Source organism: Gadus chalcogrammus, chromosome 4, assembly GCF_026213295.1.
Source record: "Gadus chalcogrammus isolate NIFS_2021 chromosome 4, NIFS_Gcha_1.0, whole genome shotgun sequence".
Lineage (NCBI taxonomy): Eukaryota > Metazoa > Chordata > Actinopteri > Gadiformes > Gadidae > Gadus > Gadus chalcogrammus.
Genome location: NC_079415.1, coordinates 13,622,809 through 13,648,182, shown reverse-complemented (window position 1 = coordinate 13,648,182; position 25,374 = coordinate 13,622,809). Strand labels below are relative to the sequence as shown.

The 25,374-nt window shown below is 45.0% G+C and overlaps 1 protein-coding gene across 1 annotated transcript; it reads right to left on the bottom strand.

Moving 5' to 3' along the window:
• Positions 1-1,265: 1,265 nt before the first annotated feature.
• On the bottom strand, positions 1,266-24,342 carry kcnn2 (potassium calcium-activated channel subfamily N member 2). Its single transcript, XM_056588771.1, has 9 exons — positions 24,260-24,342; positions 23,344-24,076; positions 22,273-22,368; positions 14,121-14,539; positions 13,353-13,494; positions 12,293-12,403; positions 11,372-11,499; positions 5,309-5,378; positions 1,266-1,541 (listed from the first exon to the last, which is right to left on the bottom strand). Exons 1-9 carry the CDS (start codon positions 24,340-24,342, stop codon positions 1,266-1,268), a joined length of 2,058 nt encoding a protein of 685 aa, XP_056444746.1.
• Between the last annotated feature and the right edge of the window lie 1,032 nt (positions 24,343-25,374).

Genomic DNA, 25,374 nt, shown 5'->3' with positions numbered 1-25,374 from the left:
TATGCAATATATGCTGACACTGTCCATTTGTACCCCTCATTATCTCGTGGTTTTGCTGTTCTTGCAAGAGGTGTGCTTCTCCCGTTGAAAATATAAAAATATGTTTTTTTCTTAAAAGGTAGATGTGGTTTTGGTAACATACTTCTCAGCATATTGTTGCCCGGCTGAGGGGGTGACAGTTAGCATAGATGGCACAGGACAGGGGCTAAGACATTCACGTTACATTGAGTTGGTTTGCATTTCAGTTGACCCCGGCAAGGAACTGCTTCCTCGTTGGAAACAACCCCTTTCAACCAATCAGCCATTAGCTGGAGAAACAAGATAATAAACCCATGCCCAAACATCTCTAATGTTTGTCTTTTCATCAGCAACGCATCCTTATAATAATACGTCAGTCAGCATTGAAGTGCATTGATTAAAAAGTAAGTGCAAGTACAGATTCCGATGCATTAATTCTGACTAGAGGATTAAATTGTTTAGCAATGTCTCCCCAAAAATAGTCATTCTAGTGGGGCACTCTTGACATGGAAGACCGCTATAGTAGGGGTTAGTGTTGTATTCTAACCTAAAAGATATATGCATTTCCCCCCCATCCTCATTACAAGCTTCATAAGGTTTCTCTGAGTGGCAGAGTGGAGGATGGTCTTCTGCCTTCTTGTGGTCACGTTAGTCCAGCGTTTTATTTTCCTCAAGAGAAGTGTTACTGTGAAGCTCTCTGGCTAACAGGCTGCCCGGTTTCTCAGTTTACTTTGAGGAACACTGCATCTGATTCAAGCCAGAAAAAAGCACAAAAAAGAGTCTGTGGAAAGCACTATTTTAGTGCAATATTTTCACACGTGGTAACCTCGCTACCTAGAACTGGCTATACCTCTGCATAGAGATGGAGTTGTGTCGTCTTCCCATCGGTTCCTTTTTTTAAATAAAGGTTGATATTTGACTGAGGACAGCGCCATTATTCGCGGTCAAGTCACCAGTGGATAACAACTCTGCTTTTGAGGTAATAAAAAATAAATAACAGCATGAAGTTATCCATTGTGAGAACGCATCGTATGTGCATCACAATCCGATCTCTTGATTCTGTCATCAGAATTTTTGGGATAAAACTTACTGAAACCATAAGGCTTTACGATAAATGCAACTCGGCCATATGATGGCAAACGTCTCCAGCAGTGGAAGAGACCCCCACCCCCCTCCTCCTCCTGCCCCTCCTCCGACACCTCCTGCGGCTGCACCTCCTCCTCCTCCTCTTCCTCTTCCCGGGACCCTTAGCTGCTCTCAGAGGAGGTGGGCGGGGCCGTGGAGGACGAGCGCCTCCGCGACACCGACTGCGAGCGGTCGGGGCTGTGTTTGTCGTAGGGTTGCAGCTGCACCTCCAGGAAGTCTCTGTGCTGCTGGCTGATCACCTGACTGATGAGCCCCGGCAGAGCCTGCAGGTTGCCTAGCAACGTCTCCAGCTTGGCCTCCAGCAGCGCTATCCTCTTCTCCATGTCCTCCCCGCGCTCGTTCAGGTCCGATATCATGTCGTACATGACGTTCTGGGTCTGGGAGATAACAAGATAGAGGAGAGAGGGAGAGAGAGAGAGAGAGAGAGAGAGAGAGAGAGAGAGAGAGAGAGAGAGAGAGAGAGAGAGAGAGAGAGAGAGAGAGAGAGAGAGAGAGAGAGAGAGAGGGAGAGAGAGAGAGAGAGAGAGAGAGAGAGAGAGAGGGAGAGTACACAGTGTTATCTCTTCCCAGTTAGGGGTTCAGATATGGATTGGTGAGGGTCATTGTGTTGGGCTGAAGGATTTCTTTGCATATTTAGCCACCAACACATTCTTTGTATATTTAGGCACATTTCCCATCCTTAAATTACATGAAAAGCTGAATTTCTGAAATAGTTGTGTGGTTTGACCGTGGCCTGCTTTGCCTCTCCATTCTTCATTTTGTAAGTGCACTTCTGGCACGTATTTGTTGTGGAATTTAAGCAAAATGTGCAAAAGGGGGAAAGATTGCTTTCTGTCTATTTCCAGTCAGACTATACAAAAGTCAAAACAAGTATGCTAACTACTAAACATTTCAGGGATGACCTGAGAATGTCAGGGGAAACACCAGGCTTGAAATTCAACCAATGATATCCTAAACCCTACGCACGCAAGCAAACAGACACGCAAACAGACAACAGAGGGGTTTTTTCCACCGATACACAAACGAATGGATCAGGAATTATCAAATCCATTATCAATGTTAATACCACTCCAAAAAATATAATACAGAACAAGAACAGAGCTTACATATCCTAACAATATAATAACAATAAAAAAAAAAACAGATTGCGCATTGCGAACAACACATGGCGATACCTAAATAAACATAAATATACTGTCAACTAGGCTATTCGTAACTTTATTTCGCCATTTCTTGCATCAGAAACACCCGGGGAGTTTCAAACACAACAATGTTGTGCTTGGAACTGTCCGAGCTCCCCCCCTATAATGACAAACAATTTACGATTGATTGATCTAAACAATGAACACCATTACGACCAATAACATTCTAAAGCTTATACTTCAGAAAGGGACGCAGTCATTGCGATGGGATGTCCAGAGACCCTCTTATAGGCTTACTCCAATGTAGCAAGGATTCAAGTCATTGTGCTAATTCGGGATTAACCAATACATTTGAAAAGTCTAAAATGCTTTATTTTTTCTACAGATTTGAAACTCTTATTTAAGCCATTTTTCTCTCACTGAGCAACAGATTATCCTTCTGGTGTTACGCAACAAAGACTTTTGCTAATATTTGATTGGATCAAACTAGTGAACGTTAGAATTTTGTTTCAATATAGTGACCTCATTTCTTGTTTACATTTTCAACTCTCAATATCTCATACAGTTAGAAATAGTGTTAAATTGAGAAGTTGAATAGGATTTCAGAAGTGGGACAAAGGAGGGGGGAGAAAGGCGGTTAGCAGTCATCACTTGCCTTGTACCTTCTCGTGTCTGGAGTGACGGACAGTCTACAATACTGGGGTCATTGATGGTTCATACATAACCACTAAATAGGGCTTTTTAGTGTGCTTATCAGTAGATGCTTATACATACTTATTAATATGGAGTTCCCTGGTGATGGAGGTAGAATTTTTTGTATTAATGGAATGGAATACGAATTTCATTTAATTATAATAGTAGTCATTTAATTATAATATATATTATTTTATTTGGGAATATTTTTAAATTGCCAATATTTAATTAGACATTCATATAAAGATTCAAATTTAACCTTAAGTGGTGATGTTACTTGACTGTCATAACATTTGTCAAGTTAAATTAAATGTGTTTATTGAAATGCTTATGCTTCTAGTCAACTAGGTCTTATTATGCTTCTAGCTATCTAGGTCTCATCAGGCTTCAAGTTAACTAGGTCTCATTATGCTTCTAGTTAACTAGGTCTCATTATGCTTCTAGTTAACTAGGTCGAATTTTGCTTCTAGTTAACTAGGTCTTATTATGCTTCTAGTTAACTAGGTCTCATGGTGCTTCCATCTAGCTAGGTCTCATTATGGTTCTTGCTATCTAGGTCTCATTTTAGTTCTAGACATCTAAATTCCCCCAAAATTATTTAAGATATTTTAAAGCGGAAAAAGGGATGCAGTGAACCGGGAGGAAAGCTTATTTTCGTTTTAAGCATGGGTTGTCATTGCCCCTGTCGTTGGACTGTGTGCAGGCTGTTAGGTTTAATATCTGTAACGTTAGACAGACTGGGTTCCTGTGACTAGGCCTAATTAACGTTTCAGGAATGCCGCCGGCCTGTCCGGTTACTCATCAATTCGCATTGAACTCAATTAATAAACAAATTAATAAATATGGATCAAAATTACTGATCAGACTGGCCAACGCACAGTGTCATTCTTTTTTTCATAGCTTGTTCCACCTTCTGTTCTGGTGTCATGTTGTCGAGAGCGACGTGGTGTGAGAGGAGCGCGTTTAAAACTAATGAGCGGACATAAAACCCCCGCAGGCAGGAGGATGAGTGCAGTAAAGCAAGGGGCTGACGTGTGCAACGAGCAGGGGACAGAGTTGCTGGTGCAGGCACATATGTACGATTGTTATTGATCCACAGCTATCCGTATCGCCCATCCAGTTGCTCTCCACGATGGATACAGTAAACTCACACGAGAGAAATATTCCCCAGCAACGCTATTATCTTTAAGTGTGGTGAGAATAGCAATAAAACAGAACTCATAATGTATTCTAAAAATAGACGATGTGCGGGGCCTGATAATAACGGGATACATTTTAATTTGAGGGGTTTCTAAATGGTACTGCAGTGGCTATGCAGCTGCCAAGAATATTTCAGTCTTTGTGTTAGCTCTAACTATCCTCTGGGGAGCCCAGAGACACGAGGAAGAAGGCTTACAGTGCCCTCTCCTGGTCAGAGACCCTCATGAAAACGATGAAAATGGGCTAGGTGGGTTGAATGGTGGTCACAGGCTGAATGAATCTTATCGCGCCAGTCCCTCTGGAGTTGCTGCGTTCTAGCACTTGGGTGACTGTCCAGTGTTAGCCAGTATCTCTCATAACACGTTGGCAACTGGATCAGTGAGGACATTTGAATGTCAAAGCACTTCTGCCCCTTCTCTCCCCTCTCTCTTCCCCCTTTATCTTCCCTATAGTCCCTCTTTGCTCTCTGTCTCCCCCCTCCCCCCCTCTGTCTCCCGCTCTACTGGCTGAATCATCGGATCTCTGTGTGTCTCCCTCTCCAGGTTACTGTTTCTGCTGTGTCAGGCTGGCTCTTCGCCCGGCCCAGTTCCCTTTCTCTCTCTTTCTCCTGTAAGGTGTGTCAACTTCTGTTTAGTGCATCTGGACACAAACCTAACGTGATGCATTAGCTGTGGCACTCGGTCGTAACACACTGAAGAAGTTATTCTCATTTAATCTCTCTCTTTCTCTCTCTCTCTCTCCCTCTCTCTTGGGGAAAATACCTGGAAAGTGAGGATGGGATTTGGCTTTTGTCCAACCAACATGGGGGTTATTTCAGACATGTCGCATCACAGAATCTCTTTGAATGAAAGCACGTGGAACTCATACATCAGCGTTATACCTCATTGCTTTTCGTACAGTCATGAACGGAAAAGCCTCTCTGTTTATTTGACACCTGTAGACTTTGATTGTATCACGGGACACAGTTAAGAGAGTGGATTTGCATGCATTTCAAAATCTGTCCCACCTAGCAACCAGCGTTTTTTTATTTTTTTGCAGCAGTAGCAGCAGCACATACTGTGGTAGTGTGGACCTCATAAACCAAGCAGTAAACTGTGAGTCTAGCTTACCTTGGCCAGGTCCACTAGTGAGTTTGCTTGGTCATTCAGCTTGCGTTGCTCCATTTTAACACTTCTTAATCTGAACACAAGATTCATTCAGAACCCAAATGAAAACAAAAAAAGGGGGCTATTTAGAATTGACCAAACCATTTGGTGTGCACATACAGGCCATACACACACGGAGGAATCTCCCAGGACATGCACATGGGGGTGTGTAGAGAAATGCAAGGGATTGCAAGGTTCTGGTTGGTTCAGCTTCATGCAAGTGGAGCGGTCACGGAGAGGAGTAAAGTAAGATCAAACCCAATTCAATGTCCTCCGGAAGTTATGCCAGAGAGATGATGCTGTCTAATGTATTACGAGCAAACAATATATAAATATATTGTTTATATAAATACAAAAAATATAGGAAGTAATGACAAAGAAATCGGGAATATGCACTTAATATTGGCAAGCATTTCCAAATTTGAATGGGTGAATTATGGAGTTTCAAAGCCACCTACGTCAAGCATAGGTTTGTTTAGCAGCTAATTGTACAATGTTTCTAGTTGTTATAGCACTTGAATGCAAAAATAAACAAAAAAAGAATCTAATAATCAAAATCAAGATTTTTCTAGGTTAGCTATGAGGTGCATTAATGTGAGTCGTTGGAATTTAAATTCATGTCGTTTTCTAGTCTAATCAGGCTTTCATCCAAATGTTTTGATTGTGACAAGTGTTTCAAACTGAAGGCAGGGGGGGGGGGAATTCATTTAAATAATGGAGTTTTATATATAAGTATGGGTAAAAGAAACACACCTAATTCAAACCATACACCCTTAATCAAACCAAACACCCTTAATCAAACCAAACACCCTTAATCAAACCAAAGCACTTGAAGTAACACCAGAAGATGGTTGTGATTCGGACGCACGCATTGAGAGGAAACAGAAGAAGAAGGACCTCCTTAAAGACGCGCGGCTAACAGCTCGTCATGCAGTTCAGGGTCTCTTCCGCGCGGCTCATACAGGCAGACGTTGAGCGTAGATGATAGCTAAGAAACCATCAGAGGGTGTCCCATATGAAGATGACAAAATGTGTCCCGTCTCGTCCCTACGGCTCACGAGGGAACCCGACGCTACGCCAATGCACACACTCCAAATAAATAAATAAGTCGAGTGGAGAATGCATTTAGCGTAAGTAGCACTTCCATTACCAGGATCATATATCAGATTAAAGACACCAAATGAAGGGCCCGTCTGCGATGGTGTGGGAGGTATTTCATGTTCAATGGCAGGCGTGGTTGACATCGGGCCTGTTAAGGAGGTCTACATTTCACGGCTGGATGACCAATAGTGGAGTGACTGGTCGGGGTCAGCGTGTCCTCTCCGTTACGTCCACATGTCCTTTTGTGTCTGTGACTCATCCGCCTGCTTTGCATTCTCCCCGAGAGCTCTAACTCCCCTCTTCATCAGGTTAAAACGCGCCCATGGTCAATGGCTGCTTATCCTTCACTCAGGGGCCAATCTCAAATAGTGCTGTAAAACGTCTGCTTTCTCTCTCTCTCTCTATCCATCATTATCATGACCTTTTTTTAACTATTTAGTGGGCAGAGAAGTGTGTGTTTTGCGGGCTTTTCCACGCTCAACTCCTCCTCTGATGGTTCTGTTGCGATTGCTAAGCGCTCTCATCGTTCTCCTGCAGTGTTACAGCAGTGTATCTCTCTCTGTCCCATCGGTGTGTTCCCCACATCCACTGAAGCCCCGGGCTAAACAGACCAGCACACACACACACACACACGCAAATGCACACACACACACGCAAATGCACACACACACACGCAAATGCACACACACACACACACACACACACACACACACACACACACACACACACACACACACACACACACACACACACACACACACACACACACACACACACACACACACACACACACACACACACACACACAATTACTCAATCATCCCCGTTCCTCTCTTCTCTCCCTGCCGTTCTTTCGTCTCATCGGGTAGGATCAGGATCGAGGGGGGAGACACAGGCCTGTTGGATCAGTAACTAAGCCGGGGCATCGGCTATCTCCTGCCAAGACTGGTCCGAATGTCCTCCAACAAATTGTTAGGACCTCTGCCTGCATGCTTTGGTGTGTCACCCCCAACACCACCGACGCATGCAGACATTCTGCGCTACTACCATCACCCACGTCTAAGCTAGCTCCTGTAACACCTGCCACTGGGTTTCGAAGCAGACCCAATTATCAACAGTGAGCGAGTGCGCGCCTTCAGGCTACGATGTCGTCCAAGAGAGAAATGGAGGGGGAGATGTGTCTGCAGATGTAGTCGTAACAGGCGTTAGAAACTGGTTCCACAAGCCGAAAGATGACCCCTGAGCCCCAGATTCATAGCACGCGGCCGCTAAGTGCTAGCTGGCACAACCCCGGGAGAGGTGACGCATCACCAAGGTCATGTCATAGTGTGTTGGGGGCCTCTCCTGGTGAGCTCTAGACGTCATCCTTCGGTACGTGAAAGCAGAGTTGATTGGAGTTTAATCAGTGGCTTTCTGATTAAAGATTCAGATAGTTCATCACATTCATGCAACAATGGAAAGAAAAACACCCTCCTTCACAGATAATTGAAATTCATGTGATTTGTTATTGTTAGTGCATTAGTCGTAATGGATGCTTGAGTTAAAAAATGACCTGGTGTGTATTTAGTGATAATACTTATTGTTTGGACGGCCTGTCTCTTAATGGTGTTGGGATTGTCTTTGTCTTAAATTGTCTTAAAATAATGTGTTTCAGTGAATGAAGATCGTTTGGAATGCCGCTTAGCATAGCTGTGTGACTTCACTACAAAACATAACAAGCATTGTGTGTGGTATTCCTGGTCCAAAGAATGCTACTTTGCGTCACTTGATGAAAACCAAAAGAAACTAGAGACATTAAACTGTATGGTTTAACGGCCAGAAGCGGTCGTCTGGTATGAATTTCACTTATCAAACGTGAGGGAGTGTCGTTTTTAAGTCTCATTATTGGGGTTGTAAGACAAGCTGTCCTCAGCATGCACACTCCGTGTTGCTACAGGCGAGGCGACCACTTACTTCCGAGCTCTATTGCATTGTGTCGACACAAACAGGAAACAAAAAAGGAAACATGAAGTAGACAAATGAATTATCAACAACATCAGCTCAACATGATAGATATATATATTCACAGAAAACCATCCCCTCAATGTCTAGCTGCTGTAACCTGTAACTTCCCCCTCAGTCGTGACTAGACAGGGACTTTTACTGGGAAAACCTAGAGATGCCCAAACCACTCACAGTGCCATTTTTATATGCCAGAGGCAAATAAAGCTGCAGTGATTCGTCTGTTCACAGGTTGAGACTGTGTGGGAGGACAGTCGGTCGGTCGTGAGGCGTTCAAGGTTACAATGCAGGGGAGCCTGGTAGTTGTAGTCCTATAAGTTGAAGAGGAGGTCCTGGTAGTTGTAGTCCTTTAGGTTAATAGAGGAGGTCCTGCTAGATAAAGGAGGGAGTGTAGATAGGGTTCGGGGACGAGGTTACATGGAGGGGGTCTCGGTAGAAGCATGGATGAGGTTTTATAGATCTAGTCATTTTCACGTTGGGCGGACTACGTGTCGGGACAAACATGATGGATGCTATGGTTTGTGGCCTCCCCGCACATCTGGTGTCAGGATTTATGGGTGCAAGGTAGTGCTAACACCTTGGTTTGAGACCGGTGTCGGCCAGGTCCCGCTCCCAGGCTTTAATCAATGCTATCGTGTCAAAACACGAGTGTGGTACATGGGGTTGTGTGGTTGTCTGTGTGTCTGTGTGTGTGTGTAGGAGAGGAGGCTAAAGCCTCAGCCGACTGTAATCAAAGCTATAAATACAGTACAATATACTCCCTCAGGTGCCAGGCGAAATGCAACTGCTCCAACTGGTCGGCCGAACATCGTCTCAGTCAAACAGTAAAAGAACGTCCATCATGAGGATGGGATGGCTGAGCGGCTGTCCTGGGGTAGAAGGACCTTGTTCTTTTCCAAAGACAGCAATAACTGTGTTTTTGTTTTAGTATCTCATCTGAACACCTCTTAGTGGATTTAACTTGTTTTCACATGTTAGGCTGTCTGGGGGTTGGGGGTTGAAGGTGTTAGTGTGGCACACAAGACTGTTGTGGCACAAAGCTAATGTAGCACAAGGCTAGTGTTGCATGAGAATAGTGTAGCACAAGGCTAATGTTGCACTTGGTTAGTGTAGCACAAGGCTCGTCTAGCATGAGGCTAGTGTAGCCGACTGGTGTAGCGCGAGGCTGGTGTAGCACGAGGCTAGTGTAGCACACGACTAGTATAGCATGAAGCTTGTGTAGCATGAGGCTAGTGTAGCCGACTGGTGTAGCGCGAGGCTGGTGTAGCACGAGGCTAGTGTAGCACACGACTAGTATAGCATGAAGCTTGTGTAGCATGAGGCTTGTGTAGCATGAGGCTAGTGTAGCACAAGACTAGTGTAGCATGAAGCTTGTGTAGCATGAGGCTAGTGTAGCATGACGCTTGTGTAGCATGAAGCTTGTGTAGCATGAGGCTGGTGAGCAGCAGGTTTGTGGATGCAGGTTACAGCAGCAGACATCAGCCCATTACTAAGTGTGGTTTATCCTCCTCATGTCTTTTAAACAAACAAGAAGATTCATGAGCAAAACAAAGTTGCAAACAGAGCAGACCACATAGCACACCTATACATATAAAAAATACAGAAAATAGAACAGGCAAATCTGCAAAACTTTACAATAATAGCACATTCATTATTAATGAACATTAGTTAATGTAGTAATAATCATTCATCATCAATCATTAATAATTAATTAATTAAAGTAATGATGAATCATTATTATATAAAGTTAGCATACGGGTTAGGGTTAGGTTTGGTGAAGGTACGCAACAACAAGACCTTAGTTAACATGAACGTGAATAACATTGGTTAATTATTACTAGACCATGAGTTAACTGTTAATTAACTATAACTTGATGATCATTACGGAATTAACTAATGGTAATTTATGGTTAAGTAATGTACCCTTATTGGAACGTTTTACCGATAAAACAAAGCTAACAATAAACAATTTCACTGGAATTTAGATTTCTATCAAAACAAAAAAACGTAGGAAATACATTATTTAGAACTCATAACTCAGCTCTGTTGTTTTCAGTGACAGTTTTTAATACATGGCATCTAACAGAGCAGCACTCTGTGTGTGTTTCTGTGTGTGTGTGTGTGTGTGTGTGTGTGTGTGTGTGTGTGTGTGTGTGTGTGTGTGTGTGTGTGTGTGTGTGTGTGTGTGTGTGTGTGTGTGTGTGTGTGTGTGTGTGCTGTCGGCGTCGGTGCAGGAAAAAGAAGAAGCAGGTCAAACTAAAAAATCAATAATGTCCTGGAGTTAGAGCACAGTTGAAGGATCCCAGGAGACCCACTAAGAGACTAGCTGACAGGTGAACTTGGGACCAGCCGAGAGAGAGAGAGACGGAGAGAGACAGAGAGAGAGAGAGAGAGAGAGAGAGAGAGAGAGAGAGAGAGAGAGAGAGAGAGAGAGAGTGTAGAGAGAGAGATGTGTGTTCCCTCCACCTTGCTGTGAAACACACAGCGTTCCAAGAGAGGGGTTGGGACTGAGAGGAGTAGAAGGATAATAAAGACAGAAATAAATACGTAAATGAACACAAAATCAAACTTAAAAAAGGAAGGAAGAGATAAAAAGCCAAAAGAATGATTACGCCCAAAGACATAAAGGCGTCCCTTTATGATTATGACTATAACACCTTTTGCTAAATTGCCAAAATATTTGACTGAATATTGCTTTCCTTCTAAGTTGAACTCGTTACGTTATTCAGGTCGGGTGAAACCTATGGACACCAGTACCACATGGTTCCACGTCATGGAGGCATACTTCTGCTACAGGTGTCAAACAATTCAGATCTCAGGTCTGTGAACCCGGGGGCGTCAGCGAACACGCTGACAGGACAGCAGGGGTTACAGGGCTTCCCACGGTGGGCTCACGGTGCTCAGGGCTAAGAACGGGGCACCTACTGGTGAATGGCTTGCAGGAACTTCCTCTGGTGCTTGCGGACCCGGGCGTGGTCCATCTTCCGCACCAGCTTGGTGTTCTTGTAGATCAGCCACGTCTCCCTGAGAACATTCGCCGCCGTGTTTTTCACCTGTGGAGGAAAACAACAAGAGGCCGTTTCAACTTGAAGGGATGGGCAGCAGGGTGTGTATCACTTCACACCTACCAAATATCTTAAATGTATCTAAAGTATATATCTATACATAGAAACACTACCATTCACCCAGATAATTTCATGTTTTCCATGAAAACTCACACTTTTATTCAACAGCTTTCAGCTGTGCTAATATAATTACACAGGAGTGATTGCTGGAAATGGACGTTTCCAGCTAAAATAGTAATTAACTGCATTATCAATGTCTAGACATTAGACTAAATTAAATTTAGAACAGTAATGTGTATATATAATATTTTATTATGAATATATATAATAAATATACATACTCAGAGTCGGCTAACAAACACTTAGACTTCATTACCGTGCTTATTTTATTCTGGTCACCAGTGCTAATTACATTATTTGATTCACCTGTGTTGATCATAAATTTAGTTCACATGTATAACTTACTGGATTTGGTTCCCCCTGTGTCAATTACTCTGTTCGATTTAACTGTGTTCCTGGCTTTCAGTTTTTCCAGTTTCTGTCCCTTGTGATCTGTTCTCTGTGTGTTTAAAACATCGTTCTGGTGTTCAGTTCTCCCTTCTTGCTTTTTATCCCTGTGATTGGATTCACCCAACCGTTTCGATATCACATTATAAATAAAGTTACAAATAAATTACATTTTGTTAGGTTTTGTATACCTGTATACATAGAACTAGGGTCTATAACAACAGGCATCTTCTACAAAACGTTGTTTATCAGTAACCTAAACAGGGGCACTTACTCTTTTTGTTAGCTGTGTGTCCATCATGAAGTTGTGGACGTGCTTCTCAGCTTTGGTTAACTCCAGCTTCTTGGCCACCACAGCCACCACCAGGGCAGTGCAGCCGGCCCCCTGCAGAACAAGCACTGTCAACTCTCCATCCATTTACTTAGAACCGCAGAGTTTTCCTGAGCTCACAGTTTCCTGTCAGAGTGCCGGTTATGAATGGCTTTGCCTCAGTGTATTTAGACAATTAAAAATTCAGCATCAGGCCCATTTCTCAAATGTTGGCAGAAACTAAAACAAAACAAAACACGCACGCAAACATGCATGCACAAAAACGCACACACACACACACACACACACACACACACACACACACACACACACACACACACACACACACACTCACACAACTACACACTCACACACACAAACACACACACAACTACACACTCACACACACACACACACACACACACACACACACACACACACACACAGACACACACACACACACACACACACACACACACACACACACACACACACACACACACACACAGTCACACACACACACACACACACACACACACACACACACAGACACACACACACACACACACGCATAAACACCCACACAACCTCTCACACACACACACGCACACAAACACACACACACACACACACACACACACACACACACACACACACACACACACACACACACACACACACAACACACACACACACAACCCCTCACACACACACATACACACACACACACACACACACACACACACACACACACACACACACACACACACACACACACACACACACACACACACACAAACACACACACACACACACACACAACCCCTCACACACACACACACACACACACACACACACACACACACACACACACACACACACACACACACACACACACACACACACACACACACACACTGTGAGTACTCTGAAAAAACACGATACTGGACATATATATTTGAGAGGTACTGTATGTGCATGTGATGTCTAGAGAGACTAGTAACATGTCATCAGCACTCCTCACCATGATGCCTGTGAGGAGGCACACTCCCTTGCCACAGTACGTGTTGGGGACCATGTCCCCGTATCCGATGGTTAGGAATGTGATGGAGATCAACCACATGGCTCCTAGAAAGTTGCTGGTTATGTCCATGTTGTCGTGGTATCTGTACAACAAACCAAGGAAACCTCACCTTTACTGCACAGGATACACATCTTCAACCACAATCCTATACACAACATAATACATCAAACAGACACCTGGTAGCCTTTCCAATCGCTTTCATAAATTATAAAACAGCTGAGGGAATAACTCAGCATAGCCCAGCCAGGCATGGACTAAGAGCATCTGACACCCCTAAGCTAAGCACCACTATACTACATATATATATATATATATGTGTATTTTTATATTTTAAATTCTTCTTACAATTAGAAATTTCGATGGAGTGCTATACTGTGTAGACCAGTACACAATAGATCATAATCATAATCTAATCATGTCTAAATGTATACATATACTTTATCCTTTACCTATACTTTGGTGCTACAATGAGGCTATACTAGTGAGACGCAAGGCATAGATAAGACATCACAAGGTTTACAGTGAACAACTACCACTGCCGCTAGCACTTTGCTAGCTAGCAGCAACACATTGTGAGAAAGAAGGTAAGACCCATGGGCAAGATATCACAAGCTATACTGTTTTACTAGTGAGCTAGCTAGCAGCAATGTAGCATGAGATGGGGGGGGGGGGGGGGGGTGTGTGAGGGGGGGGGGGGGGGGGTCTAACCTCTCGCAGGCCCTGACGGTCCAGGCGGCGATGATCCACAGTGAGATGGTGAAGACCAGCAGCACGGTGCCGGGGCAGATGGTCATGAGCGTCTTCATGACGAAGCGCGTGTTGAAGTTGATCTTGTTGAGCGCGCCGATGCTGCGCGACGAGGCGTCCGTGAACAGCTTGCTGTGCAGCAGCATGACGCGGGCGATCAGGTACAGCCGCAGGAACATGGGGATGGAGAGGATGATGTCCACGTCGGCGTCCGTCTTGGAGGCCATGTAGGTGAAGGCCAGTCGCGCCGTCCAGGTGAAGGTGTAGTTCCCCGGGATGGGGTGGATGGCACACACCAGGATCTCCAGGCAGATGAAGAAGATACGCTCATACGTCATGGCGATGCGCCAGTCGTCCGCCGCATTGTCCACCATGAACAGCTGCGGGAGGAGAGAGCACAATACCATCACCATTAATGTTATATTACTGTATTTTTGTTATTATGACTATGTTTCAAATCTTTATTATGGTACATTGTTCTTTGCTGGATTGTGTTCTTCTTTGGAAAAAAGTTGACAAAAAAAAGTCTAGAAAGAAGCAAAAAGCGTCACGTGTCATTAGCACTCTGGGAGCATATGGCTGTTGGAGGGACATTAGTGGAATGAGGAGCCGGGCTGCGGGGTACGGCCAGCTGAACAGCAGCCGTGAGGCTGGCGTCTCAGCCTCCAAAGCATAACTCTGATTAGAACATCTGTCGCATGTAGCACGCACTAGCTAGCCTCTTTCTACTGCCAGGCCTCTAACAGACGCTAGCTAGCCTCTTTCTACTGCCAGGCCTCTAGCAGACGCTAGCTAGCCTCTTTGTACTGCCAGGCCTCTAGCAGACGCTAGCTAGCCTCTTTGTACTGCCAGGCCTCTAGCAGACGCTAGCTAGCCTCTTTGTACTGCCAGGCCTCTAGCAGACGCTAGCTAGCCTCTTTGTACTGCCAGGCCTCTAGCAGACGCTAGCTAGCCTCTTTGTACTGCCAGGCCTCTAGCAGACGCTAGCTAGCCTCTTTGTACTGCCAGGCCTCTAGCACATGCTAGCATTGCCTCTTCCTAGCACCTTGCCTTGAGTATAGACTAGCCGGGCCTCTACCTACTGCGCATCCTCTAGCACACGATAGCTAGCCCCTTCTTACCAACAGGCCTTTAGCACAGGTTAGCGTGGCCTCTTTCTACCTGGTATCTTTCTCGTCTTAAAAAAACAACGGAAGCCACCCACACACACACAAACATAAACACACAGACACGCACACTAACACTGATAACATCTGCCCCCCCCCCCCCCCCCCCCTTAATAATTTATTTACCCCTTCCACACTTTTATCACTTCCCATCCGATCTCCAGCTTCATAGAGGCGTCTGGAGAGATTCATTGGCCAGCATGTCACTGACACCCCTCCCCCCCATCTAATTAGAGAGACCAGCATAACTGCTCATGGCCCCATCAGAAGAAGAAGAAGAAGAAGACGAAGAGATTCCTCATCTCCATTTCCACCTTCTCCATCCCACGCAGATTAAATCTAGCTTTATTAGCCTACGCTGCATTTACAGCATCATGCCTCTCTGTGCGTCCCCCCCCCCTCTCTCAGCTTGTAAACAGGACGTCACACTGCCCGGCATAAAAAAGGAAAATGTTGCTGTCAGCAAAAAAACAAAACAAAAGGAATTCAAGGAAGCTTTCGGGGTTGACGATGGGTGGTGGAGGTCGGAGGTGTGTGTGTGTGTGTGTGTGTGTGTGTGTGTGTGTGTGTGTGTGTGTGTGTGTGTGTGTGTGTGTGTGTGTGTGTGTCTGTATAGGGGGATGAATTACAGTAACCAACGGCAGGAGACGGCTGCCCCCTGGTTGACTCCTTTTACTACCTTTGGTAACACATATGTCTTTTTCACATTTATTTTATCGGCCAAACACGTCATTTGCATTCCTGTTATGCAATTGTTTTCTGCATCTTTTTTTGCATATCATGCGTGGAGGTTCCTTATTGGGAACAGACTCATATGCAATTGTTTTATATTTGAATGTGATTTAGAGAAAAAGCTGAAATACATCACAGCTGGGTATGTTGCTGCATCATCCTGTGCATAATAAATACTAAATAAACAGTTGGTGAGTAACCAAGTCATGCACCAGAGATTATTATCTTTTGCATAACTCACATCAATGTAGTTTGTTCTGTGTAATGCAAGTGGAAAAGAACCAATCATGTTGCATAGATACAAGAAGATTAAAAACAGTGATGAATTAACAATAATGAATCGTAAAGAATAAGAAACATCTCCTATGAAGAGGGAGGCCTCGGCCTACTTTGGCCCCTACGGAAATTACTAGACGTATGGACAATCACAAGTTGGTTAGTAGCCTACATTTATCTTTACAATTCTCCACCATTCAAAACACAAAATAACTAAATATTGCTACAATTAAATAAGGATACACTGTATACATGTTCTTACAACCCAGCCAATAGGGCTTGAGGTTTGCCTTATCACAAGAAATGGGTAAAATGGCCCCTGATACAGGGTCAAAAGAAGAAGGGAGCTAGTTTTAAATAAGTAACATCCAGCCCCTTGAAGACATCTGTCAGGAGGTGTGTGTAACTCTAACCAGGGTCTGTTAAGCCGTCCAGAGGATTGTAATGGAGACCTGGAAACACAGGCTGTTCCTACTCTGTTTCTTTACTCACTAACAAGTGTCTGCTAGCAACATAAATTGTAACATTTAATGCTAGTGTGTCAAGCACGGCGCGTTTAACATTAAAGTGACAACAATATCCCTGTCCCAATCATTGACAAGGTTTAGTGACTGATAATAACTTAATTAAACATTTAAAACTCGGGTTACAGAAGGATAGCCTAGGCCTACTTGTTGGCAAGTAGCAATTATGTTAATGCGCCTGAAATACAACACTGTACAGACCTTTACCTCGGACCATCAAGCAGTCCATGTTAGTGGTGGAGACAAAACGTTATGACTGATGACTCGTTGTGCAATCAAACACTTACAGGTCCTTTACAATGGCCATCAACGTTAACTTAAATAAAATGGATCAATTAAATGAATCACTAGGCCCGGTTGGATGGATGCGCTGGATTCATGGTTTCAAGGATGAATAATGGATATAGGCTACATACGTATACACACTGATAGGTCCTATACATACTTAAGTACATCAAAATAAACGTGCTGAAAACGGACTCCTGAAATAGATCGCCTCCGAAAAAACCCGCTTGTCACGCACCATGAATTATTTTTAACCTGAAGGTTAAAGTGCGAGCAGGTACCAATCAGACAGCAAGGCTACGTCAGGCTAGTTCGGTCAGCTCCCCTGCGCTTCGACGCAGGGTTTTGTCCTGACGCCACGAAAAGAGAAACCTCCGCAGTTTAATCACCGGAGAAGCATCCCGTGCGCTCATTGTAAGGGAAGGCCGCGTCGATGCGGCGGAGACGGGGCCCGCGTCACCACGAGCCGCGCGGTCCCCGGGGCCGTTCCATTACCCACGATCCCTTGTGGGAAGTCCCGCGCGCCGTGGCCCATAGGGTGCACCTCACCTGCACACGGGGCTGTTTGCGGGGTTTCAGCGCGGCTCAATATAACTAATGGAGTCCAGTTCAATATTTAATCTGTGTAATGTGGAGATGGGAACATATATCTTGAAATCGCTCAATCTCATTAGTGAATTAGGTTGAAAGGTTCGGGCCAATTAGACATGCCATGGTTTATGTATGATATCAAAGCGAGCCACTAAGAGGCCACTTGGCTGAGTAAATCTAAAGTTGTTGAAAATTTGTGGCCATCCAATGTTATTAACTTTCTTTTCATTATTTTGCATTTATTGGTACCCTCCCAACCCCCTACTCCCAAAAATTAAATACCCTCCAAACATTTCTTAATTGTGATCGTTAGACCGGTTTAATAATTCATGCAACCCCCATCCGTCTGTTTGAAATCAAACACACTGAATCAGATTTGAGACCGCAATCAATGGCGACCGATCGATCAGAGAGATCCCCCTACACGACCCGCGGCCCCTGCTAGACCGCGCGAGCGTCTTACATCCCTGAACGCCTGTTTTGTTCAGTGAAAACAAAGAGGTCAGCGCACCGCACCGGGTCACCCGACACCAGGCCGGCCGCTCCGCAAGACCGCGTCCGGGTCAGATTTGAGAAACCCACAGTATCTCTCCTGCAGTTACACCCAGTATCTCTAACAATTACACCCGACCCCATGGCTGAGGGTGAGGCGGGGAGGGGCGGGGGCTGACTACATACCACACACACACACACACACACACACACACACACACACACACACACACACACACACACACACACACACACACACACACACACACACACACACACACACACACACACACACACACACACACACAGACACACATACACAAGTCTGGAGGAGGGACACTTTCTGTATGATATGGAGTTGTGCAACTCGTTTGAAGCTTGCTTTGTCTTATGCTAACATAAATTCTATAATTAAATAAGGGGGATGTGTGTGTGTCTGTGTCTGTGTGTGTGCGCACATCAATGCCTTTAAACGTAGCATCGACTTTCTGTTGCTGATGGGAATGAAAGAGAGACGAACGATGACTTTCATGGGCATGGCTTCAGAGAACTCAGCACTACTGTCTAATACAGTAAAGAGGTACACCGGGCAAGGCCTCCTCGCTAACGGCCTCCCGTGACGGTTCTTTGGTGTGCAACGAGCAGAAACCAAAACTCGCTACTGAGTGGACAAAAAAATATGAAAAAACTGGGCTCACTTTTCTGTTTGAAATTGTGGCTGAACTTCATACGTACCGGCTGTCAGGACCGTATCATTTCATTCATGAACAGCTTCTATGTTTTTTACTTGGCAAGGCTGGAATAAAAACGGACTCTGATTCTATCACGCACCGCCTGTGTCGTACAGCTCCGGCCTTACTACTCAGACAATTAAACACTCTCAACCTTCCTCCAACTTACACCAACAGCATGTCAACCGAGGACCTTAAAGGACACACACACACACACACACCAGACATACACACACACACACACACCAGTGACGTAAGCAGATAGCAACATATATGCACGGGTCCAAACTAGAGATGTTTAGCCATATCAGCCATCGTGAAAAGAGGATTGGACGTAAGTGTCCCCAACCGGGAGCTCGTTCGCACAGTCTCGTTCGCGACCTGAAGAATCCAATCTGAGTCATGGCAGCGTGGACTTTTGTCAATGCCATCTTAATGCATAAAACATGTTCTTCAAATGACAGCTTGTGTCCCCGCATTTAACCTTGTCCCGAGCGGCAGCGGCTCACTTGGAGGTGTGCCTTGCAGGGACAACCGAATCCGGCGGAACTGAACCCCCCCCCCCCCCCCCCCCCCCCCCCCTCCCAACCACCCTCTCAACCACCCACCCTGCATTTCCGTCAAAAACACTTCCAAATGAGGTGCGGTCTTCAAGATGCAATCTCTGCCTGCACGTGGGGACTCGTAAATCTTGTTCAGGGTCTGGATGTCACATATCTCATCTGCGGGAGTCACCCTATCTACATCGGACATGCACATGAGATTGCACATGCATGATATGTGCTCGCATGCTGATGGATGTGACTGCTGAAGTGCTGTGTGGCATTTCATTATATTTTAAGAGGCTGTGTTTAGCCCGGTCTGTCACGTCACTGTGAGCAGCAGCAGTAGACCTACTCTGGGTTGGCCAACAGCACATTAGCGTTTAGAACAATGCAGTGGGAAGGAAACATTTTACAGGGATGTACAGGAAGAGAGCAAGGCAGAGGGACAGACATAGAGACAGACCGAGAGACAGACAAGTTAGGTAGACAGATAGACATACTGTACATGTCAGATAGAAACATGGATATACAGACCAACAAGTAGGTAGATAGATAGATAGATAGATAGATAGATAGATAGATAGATAGATAGATAGATAGATAGATAGATAGATAGATAGATAGATAGATAGATAGATAGATAGATAGATAGATAGATAGATAGATAGATAGATAGATAGATAGATAGATAGATAGATAGATAGATAGATAGATAGATAGATAGATGGATAGATAGATGGATAGGTAGATGGATAGGTAGACCGACAGACGGTTATGGTTAGATATGCTAGCCTCTGGACCACCTGGGGTGCCCTCTGTTGGAGTAAAGTAATTATCAGACAAGCAAGAAGAACGTAATGAGCAAGTTAGAAATAAGGATGGTTTGTATGGAGGAAGTTAATTGTAAACCTGATGGATTCTCCAAAGTTTCGATTCTGCATTCAATGTTTTGTAATCAACAAGGAGGACAACGAGGAACCTTTTCACATCAGAGAGAGGAAACCATGTTTTTATGTGGTTCCCCTGTGTTCCTTCACAGTATTTCTAAAATAGGGCATGATTGAATTCCACTGGCTAATGAGTCTGTGAGTGCAGATGTCTCAATATTAAAATCTGGCGATGTTGGTATATCTTCTTAGAAAAACTGTTTGATAAGGGAGAGGTTCAGTTGGGCTGGACCTGAGAGGTAAGTATGAGGAACTTAGAACGAGTTCTTGTTGTGACATCAGAGCTAATTGTGCTTTGCTTAGACATTTGATCCATCTGTATGCTTCTTGCGTGCTTTATTAAACAGGCCAACACCTCAGACAATATTAATTTATCAGAAAGATCACTTAAGAGAGAGATGGTGTTGATTTCCTTTTTGTTTCTTATGTGTTCTTGATCTGATGGGCCTGTTCTGAGAGGTTAGCAAGTAGGAGATAGAAACATTTTTAATGAAAAGAAAATGATTTAAATGATAGAACATAAATCAATTGTGTAGTTTGGTTATTGTGAATATGATTCAGGGATTGACCGACTGCGCAACATTCTATGGATTACAATTCATCTTGAGTTTCTTTATGAGCCTAATAATAGTTTCTGCCTGAAAGAAACCCGGCTCAGGGCTCCTTGGTGCCTGGTTTACATGTCTAGCTAATCTTATATTAGACTGAGGAATACGTTGACAAAATCGCAGCATAGAAGCTTTACCTAAATGCACACATTGAATAACACAGGTACACACAAAACATGCTTTTGTGTGTTGATGTATTGTCAGCTACACTACTCCTAGCATCAAACGAAAATACTGAATGAAAGCACTCTGTGTCACAATGTGGTTTGGTAGCCATGCAATGTGAGAAAAATAAATGAGAGAGCAAAAAAATATTTTTTCATCCAATTAGAATACAATCACACCGAATGCTTCTTACAAAACTGCTTCTGAAGAAATAATCTGTGTATACAATTATGCAAATAGTTTTCATGCAATACTTTCATCCCAAACAAAGAAAGCTTTTGCAGCAATCTGAAGCACGGTGGACACATCCTTCTGTGTTGTCCCCATTTCACTCTGGTAGGTTTTTAACATAAAGCCAAAAGGGCTGTTGTACTGCTGCAGCAGATAAAGGCTTCTTGAAGCTATTTGTCGAGCGTGTGATCAAACGAAAGGTGTCTGGGGTGAAGCCGTCTCGTAACACTATGCACGGATTAAATATAAAAAATTGTCTATGTTGCAGTATTCCGAGATACTACCTTAAGTTGTTAAGGTGTGGGAGGTGTAACGCACGCTGAGTGTTATCAACATACACCTCACTCGTGATGTGTAGCGCCATTAGGCAGCGTGTGGCCCAGAGCCATAGGAGACCACAGTCCTGCAACGATGCTCTGACGCAAGGTCGTAACATTTAGTTTAGTCCAAAGTGTCGCTCAAGAGACCAGGTGACTTTTCTGAATATATTTTCTTAAAGCCAAGGAATTATTAATGGAACAGCCGACCACTGTTGCTATCCTGTAAAATGTCATAGCTGGTGCGACTCACTGACTCAGTAAAGCCAAACTGAACAGAGATGAGTGATGACCATGTGAAGAGCACAGCCGTAACCATAAAAGATATACCATAAAAAAAAAGAAACCGTCTGCCTGGTTTATCGACTGCCACACGTAGTTCACCTGGCGACCTCATCGCTCCTCAACAACGTCACTCCCCATTGGCTGTCAGAAGAGGATGGAAGCACCTCCACTTAACGCAGCGTGTAGATGGGTGGAGACGAGGAGGCCGTGGTTCTTACCTGGATCTCTCTGGCGTGGTAGATGATGATCAGCCCAAGCAGGATGATGGTAGAAAGGCTTATCAGGCATTTCAGAGCCAACGAGTACAAGGACTCCTGGAAGAGAGACACAACATGAGAGCCACGCACACCACAACGTATTGATCTAAAATCACATTACTTAGTTATCTATAACCTGACCCATGTGGTATAGCAGGTCATTCTCTGTGTTAGATAAGGATTTCTAGGTGTGGATCTGTGATGTTTATGCACTAGTATGTATGAACTCTATTCTATGGAACTTCATGGTACATAAAACATGAAGTGCTGAAGTGAGCCTATTGGGTCGTAAGTGTATGTATGTGTGTGCATGCTTGAGCGCGTGTGCGTGTGTGTGTGTGTGCATGTGTCTGCATATACGTGCTTGTGCGTGCATGTGTGTGTGAGCCTGTATATGTGTGTGCTTATGCGTGCGCATGTGTGTGTGCCTGTGCTCATGTATGTGTCTGCATATGTGAGTATGTGTGTGTGTTTGTGTGGGTGTGTTGTGTTTATCCGTTTATGCATGTGCATGTTTGTTCATGTGTGTGTTTGTGTATCTGTGTAAATGTGCGTATGCGCGTGTGTGTGCGTGTGGGACAGTGTGCTACTGATGTAAAATGTGTGTATGTGCGTATATGCACATAAGTGCATGTGTGTGTGTGTGTGTGTGTGTGTGTGTGTGTGTGTGTGTGTGTGTGTGTGTGTGTGTGTGTGTGTGTGTGTGTGTGTGTGTGTGTGTGTGTGTGTGTGTGTGTGTGTGTGTGTGTGTGTGTGCGGGACAGTGTGCAACTGATGTGTCCAATGTTCTAGATCTTCCCTCATCTACCACAACACTGTCTCTTCACAGGCCGTATCTCTTTACCCTATCCCAAACAACTATATCTGAAATACTGTACACAATTGCATATCATGCCACCTATTATTTTGCCAATGCACATTCAACTAAAAACAATGGCACCATCTCATTGAAATAATTCTTGTACTAAGTATCGAATAAGTCAAATGTCAGCCCATCCAGGTGGTCCTGGCCAGGGGCACAAAGTCACTTACCTTCCCGTAGGCTCCCCATGAGAGCTCCGTCTCTATAACCATAACAACTATCCCAAACATCCCGAAGATCAGCGCGTAGTCGCTGAGTCTCTTCCGTTTCTCGAACAGGGCCCTCCGGTGCCCAAGCTTCTCCCCTATGTTCTGGTTCTTCTTTTTCCCCGATTTGCCGCCACTGTGTCCGCCGCCACCCCCTTCCCCCGATGAGTACGGCATCAGGGTAGTGGAGTTGTTGTCAGGCTTAGACGCTAGAGTGTCCGACGCATCCGCCGTGGAAATGGGCTGCAGAGGCTGGGACTCGGAATCGAACTCGTGTAGGTTTCTGCGGGACGAGCTCAAGTTGCTCAGCGGACGCATCACGCCGCCGTTGTATCTGCAGCTGCTCATTGCGTTACAGGAGTTACTCTCTTCGTGGCTGCTGCCCAGGCTGCCCCGCTGCTGCTGCTGAGGAGGGGGAGGAGGAGGAGGAGGAGGTGGAGGAGGTGGAGGAGGCGGCGGAGGAGGATGGTGTCTGGATGAACTACCATGGCTGGAAGCAGGAGTGAGCTCGCAGACGCTATGGGACTGACCGCCTCGCCGGGAAGACGTGACCGAGGGCGTCCTCAAAGTTGCCGCCCCGGTGGTCGGCGATGTCCCGCGGACGACGTCGCCTCTCCTCGCATCATATACTGCACAGTGGCTGCAGGTGCAGCCCCGCTCGTACTGCTTAGTGGAGCGATCCCCGCGCCTGCAGTAGAGCTGCTGCTGCTGCTGCTGCTGCTGGAGGTGGTGTTGCTGCTGGTGGTGGTGGTTCTGCTGCTGCTGCTGCTGCTGCTGCTGCTGCTGGAGGTGGTGCTGGGGCTGGTGGTGCTGTTGCTGCTGGTGTTGGTGGTGGTGCTGCTGGTAGGTACACTGCTGCTGGTGGTGGTTGAACTGCTGCTGCTGCTGCCGCTGCTGTTGCTGCTGCCGCTGCTGTTGCGGCTCGTGATATAAATCGTTGTGCAGATGTAATGGGGTTTCCATGTCAGTGCTGCTCTGAACAGCAGCGGTCGGGCACCGGAGAGTCCCCGACACGGGGCGTCGTGGCTACGGGAGGACCAACGCGGTGCATGAATGGATCCATTTCGGCTCCGGTGGAAGTGTGACGCCTCCGATTAAAGAGAGGCACCAAAACAACTGGTCCTGACGTCATGAACAGGTTGCAACCCTATGGGTCCGGGAACCCGAGCAGGTATTTAAATGGAGAGGCAGAGAAAAACGTCCTGAAGACGAGACACATCACTTTGTTTTCTCTCATTAATGAAAAAAATAAAACATTTGACGCGCGCAAATTATTAGAAGCCCGATCCAAAAAAATAAAATGAAGTGAATATGACAACTGTACTTACTTCGGTCTGAATTGGTCAACAAACTTCATATATGAGTGCTGCATAGTGGGAACTACTGCATGCCTGTTTTTATTGGTTTTCATTATGTGCTTTCAGGTGATTCATCAGTGGAGACTATTCTTGCTTTTTCTCTCCAATCTTTCCTTAATTAACAGCCGACCTCTTAACTGAACTGCACATATAACTCGTACGATTCGAAGATAAAATGCTGCTTTTTTTAATGAGCACTATTTTCTATTTGATTGATTACGCAGGGTAATAAAATCCAGGTATCGTCATGTGTGATTCACAGGAGGGGGTCATCCGTCACTGGTCCGGGGCCTGGTCACCGACCACCTGAGAAGGCGCCTGTTCTCAGGACTCTGGTCTGCAGCCATAGATTGATGCTGTGGCCAGCGGCCGGTTTATTAATGGGTCGAGGATTTATATCACCCAGAGGAAATACAGGCAACTGTTCGAAATTGAGCAACTGGGGAGCCATAAAGCAAAGACTGGACCTGTCATCCAAACGTCTTCGTATTGCAGCAGAAACATATTTGTTCCTATATGGTACGATACAGTGCAACTAGTGTAACAACTATTATTAGGGTGTTGTTTGTTTATTGTTACTTTATGGCTCAAATTTCATGCACACATTATCTCAAATAATACCATACAAATACTTTAA

Coding starts and splice junctions, on each gene's coding strand:
- kcnn2 (XM_056588771.1), bottom strand. CDS start 24,342: ATGGAAACCCCATTACATCTGCACAACGATTTATATCACGAGCCGCAA. Junction 13,495..14,120: donor ACCGTCAGGGCCTGCGAGAG/GTTAGACCCCCC, acceptor TTTGTTGTACAG/ATACCACGACAACATGGACA. Junction 12,404..13,352: donor GCCTCCTCACAGGCATCATG/GTGAGGAGTGCT, acceptor CTTGTTCTGCAG/GGGGCCGGCTGCACTGCCCT.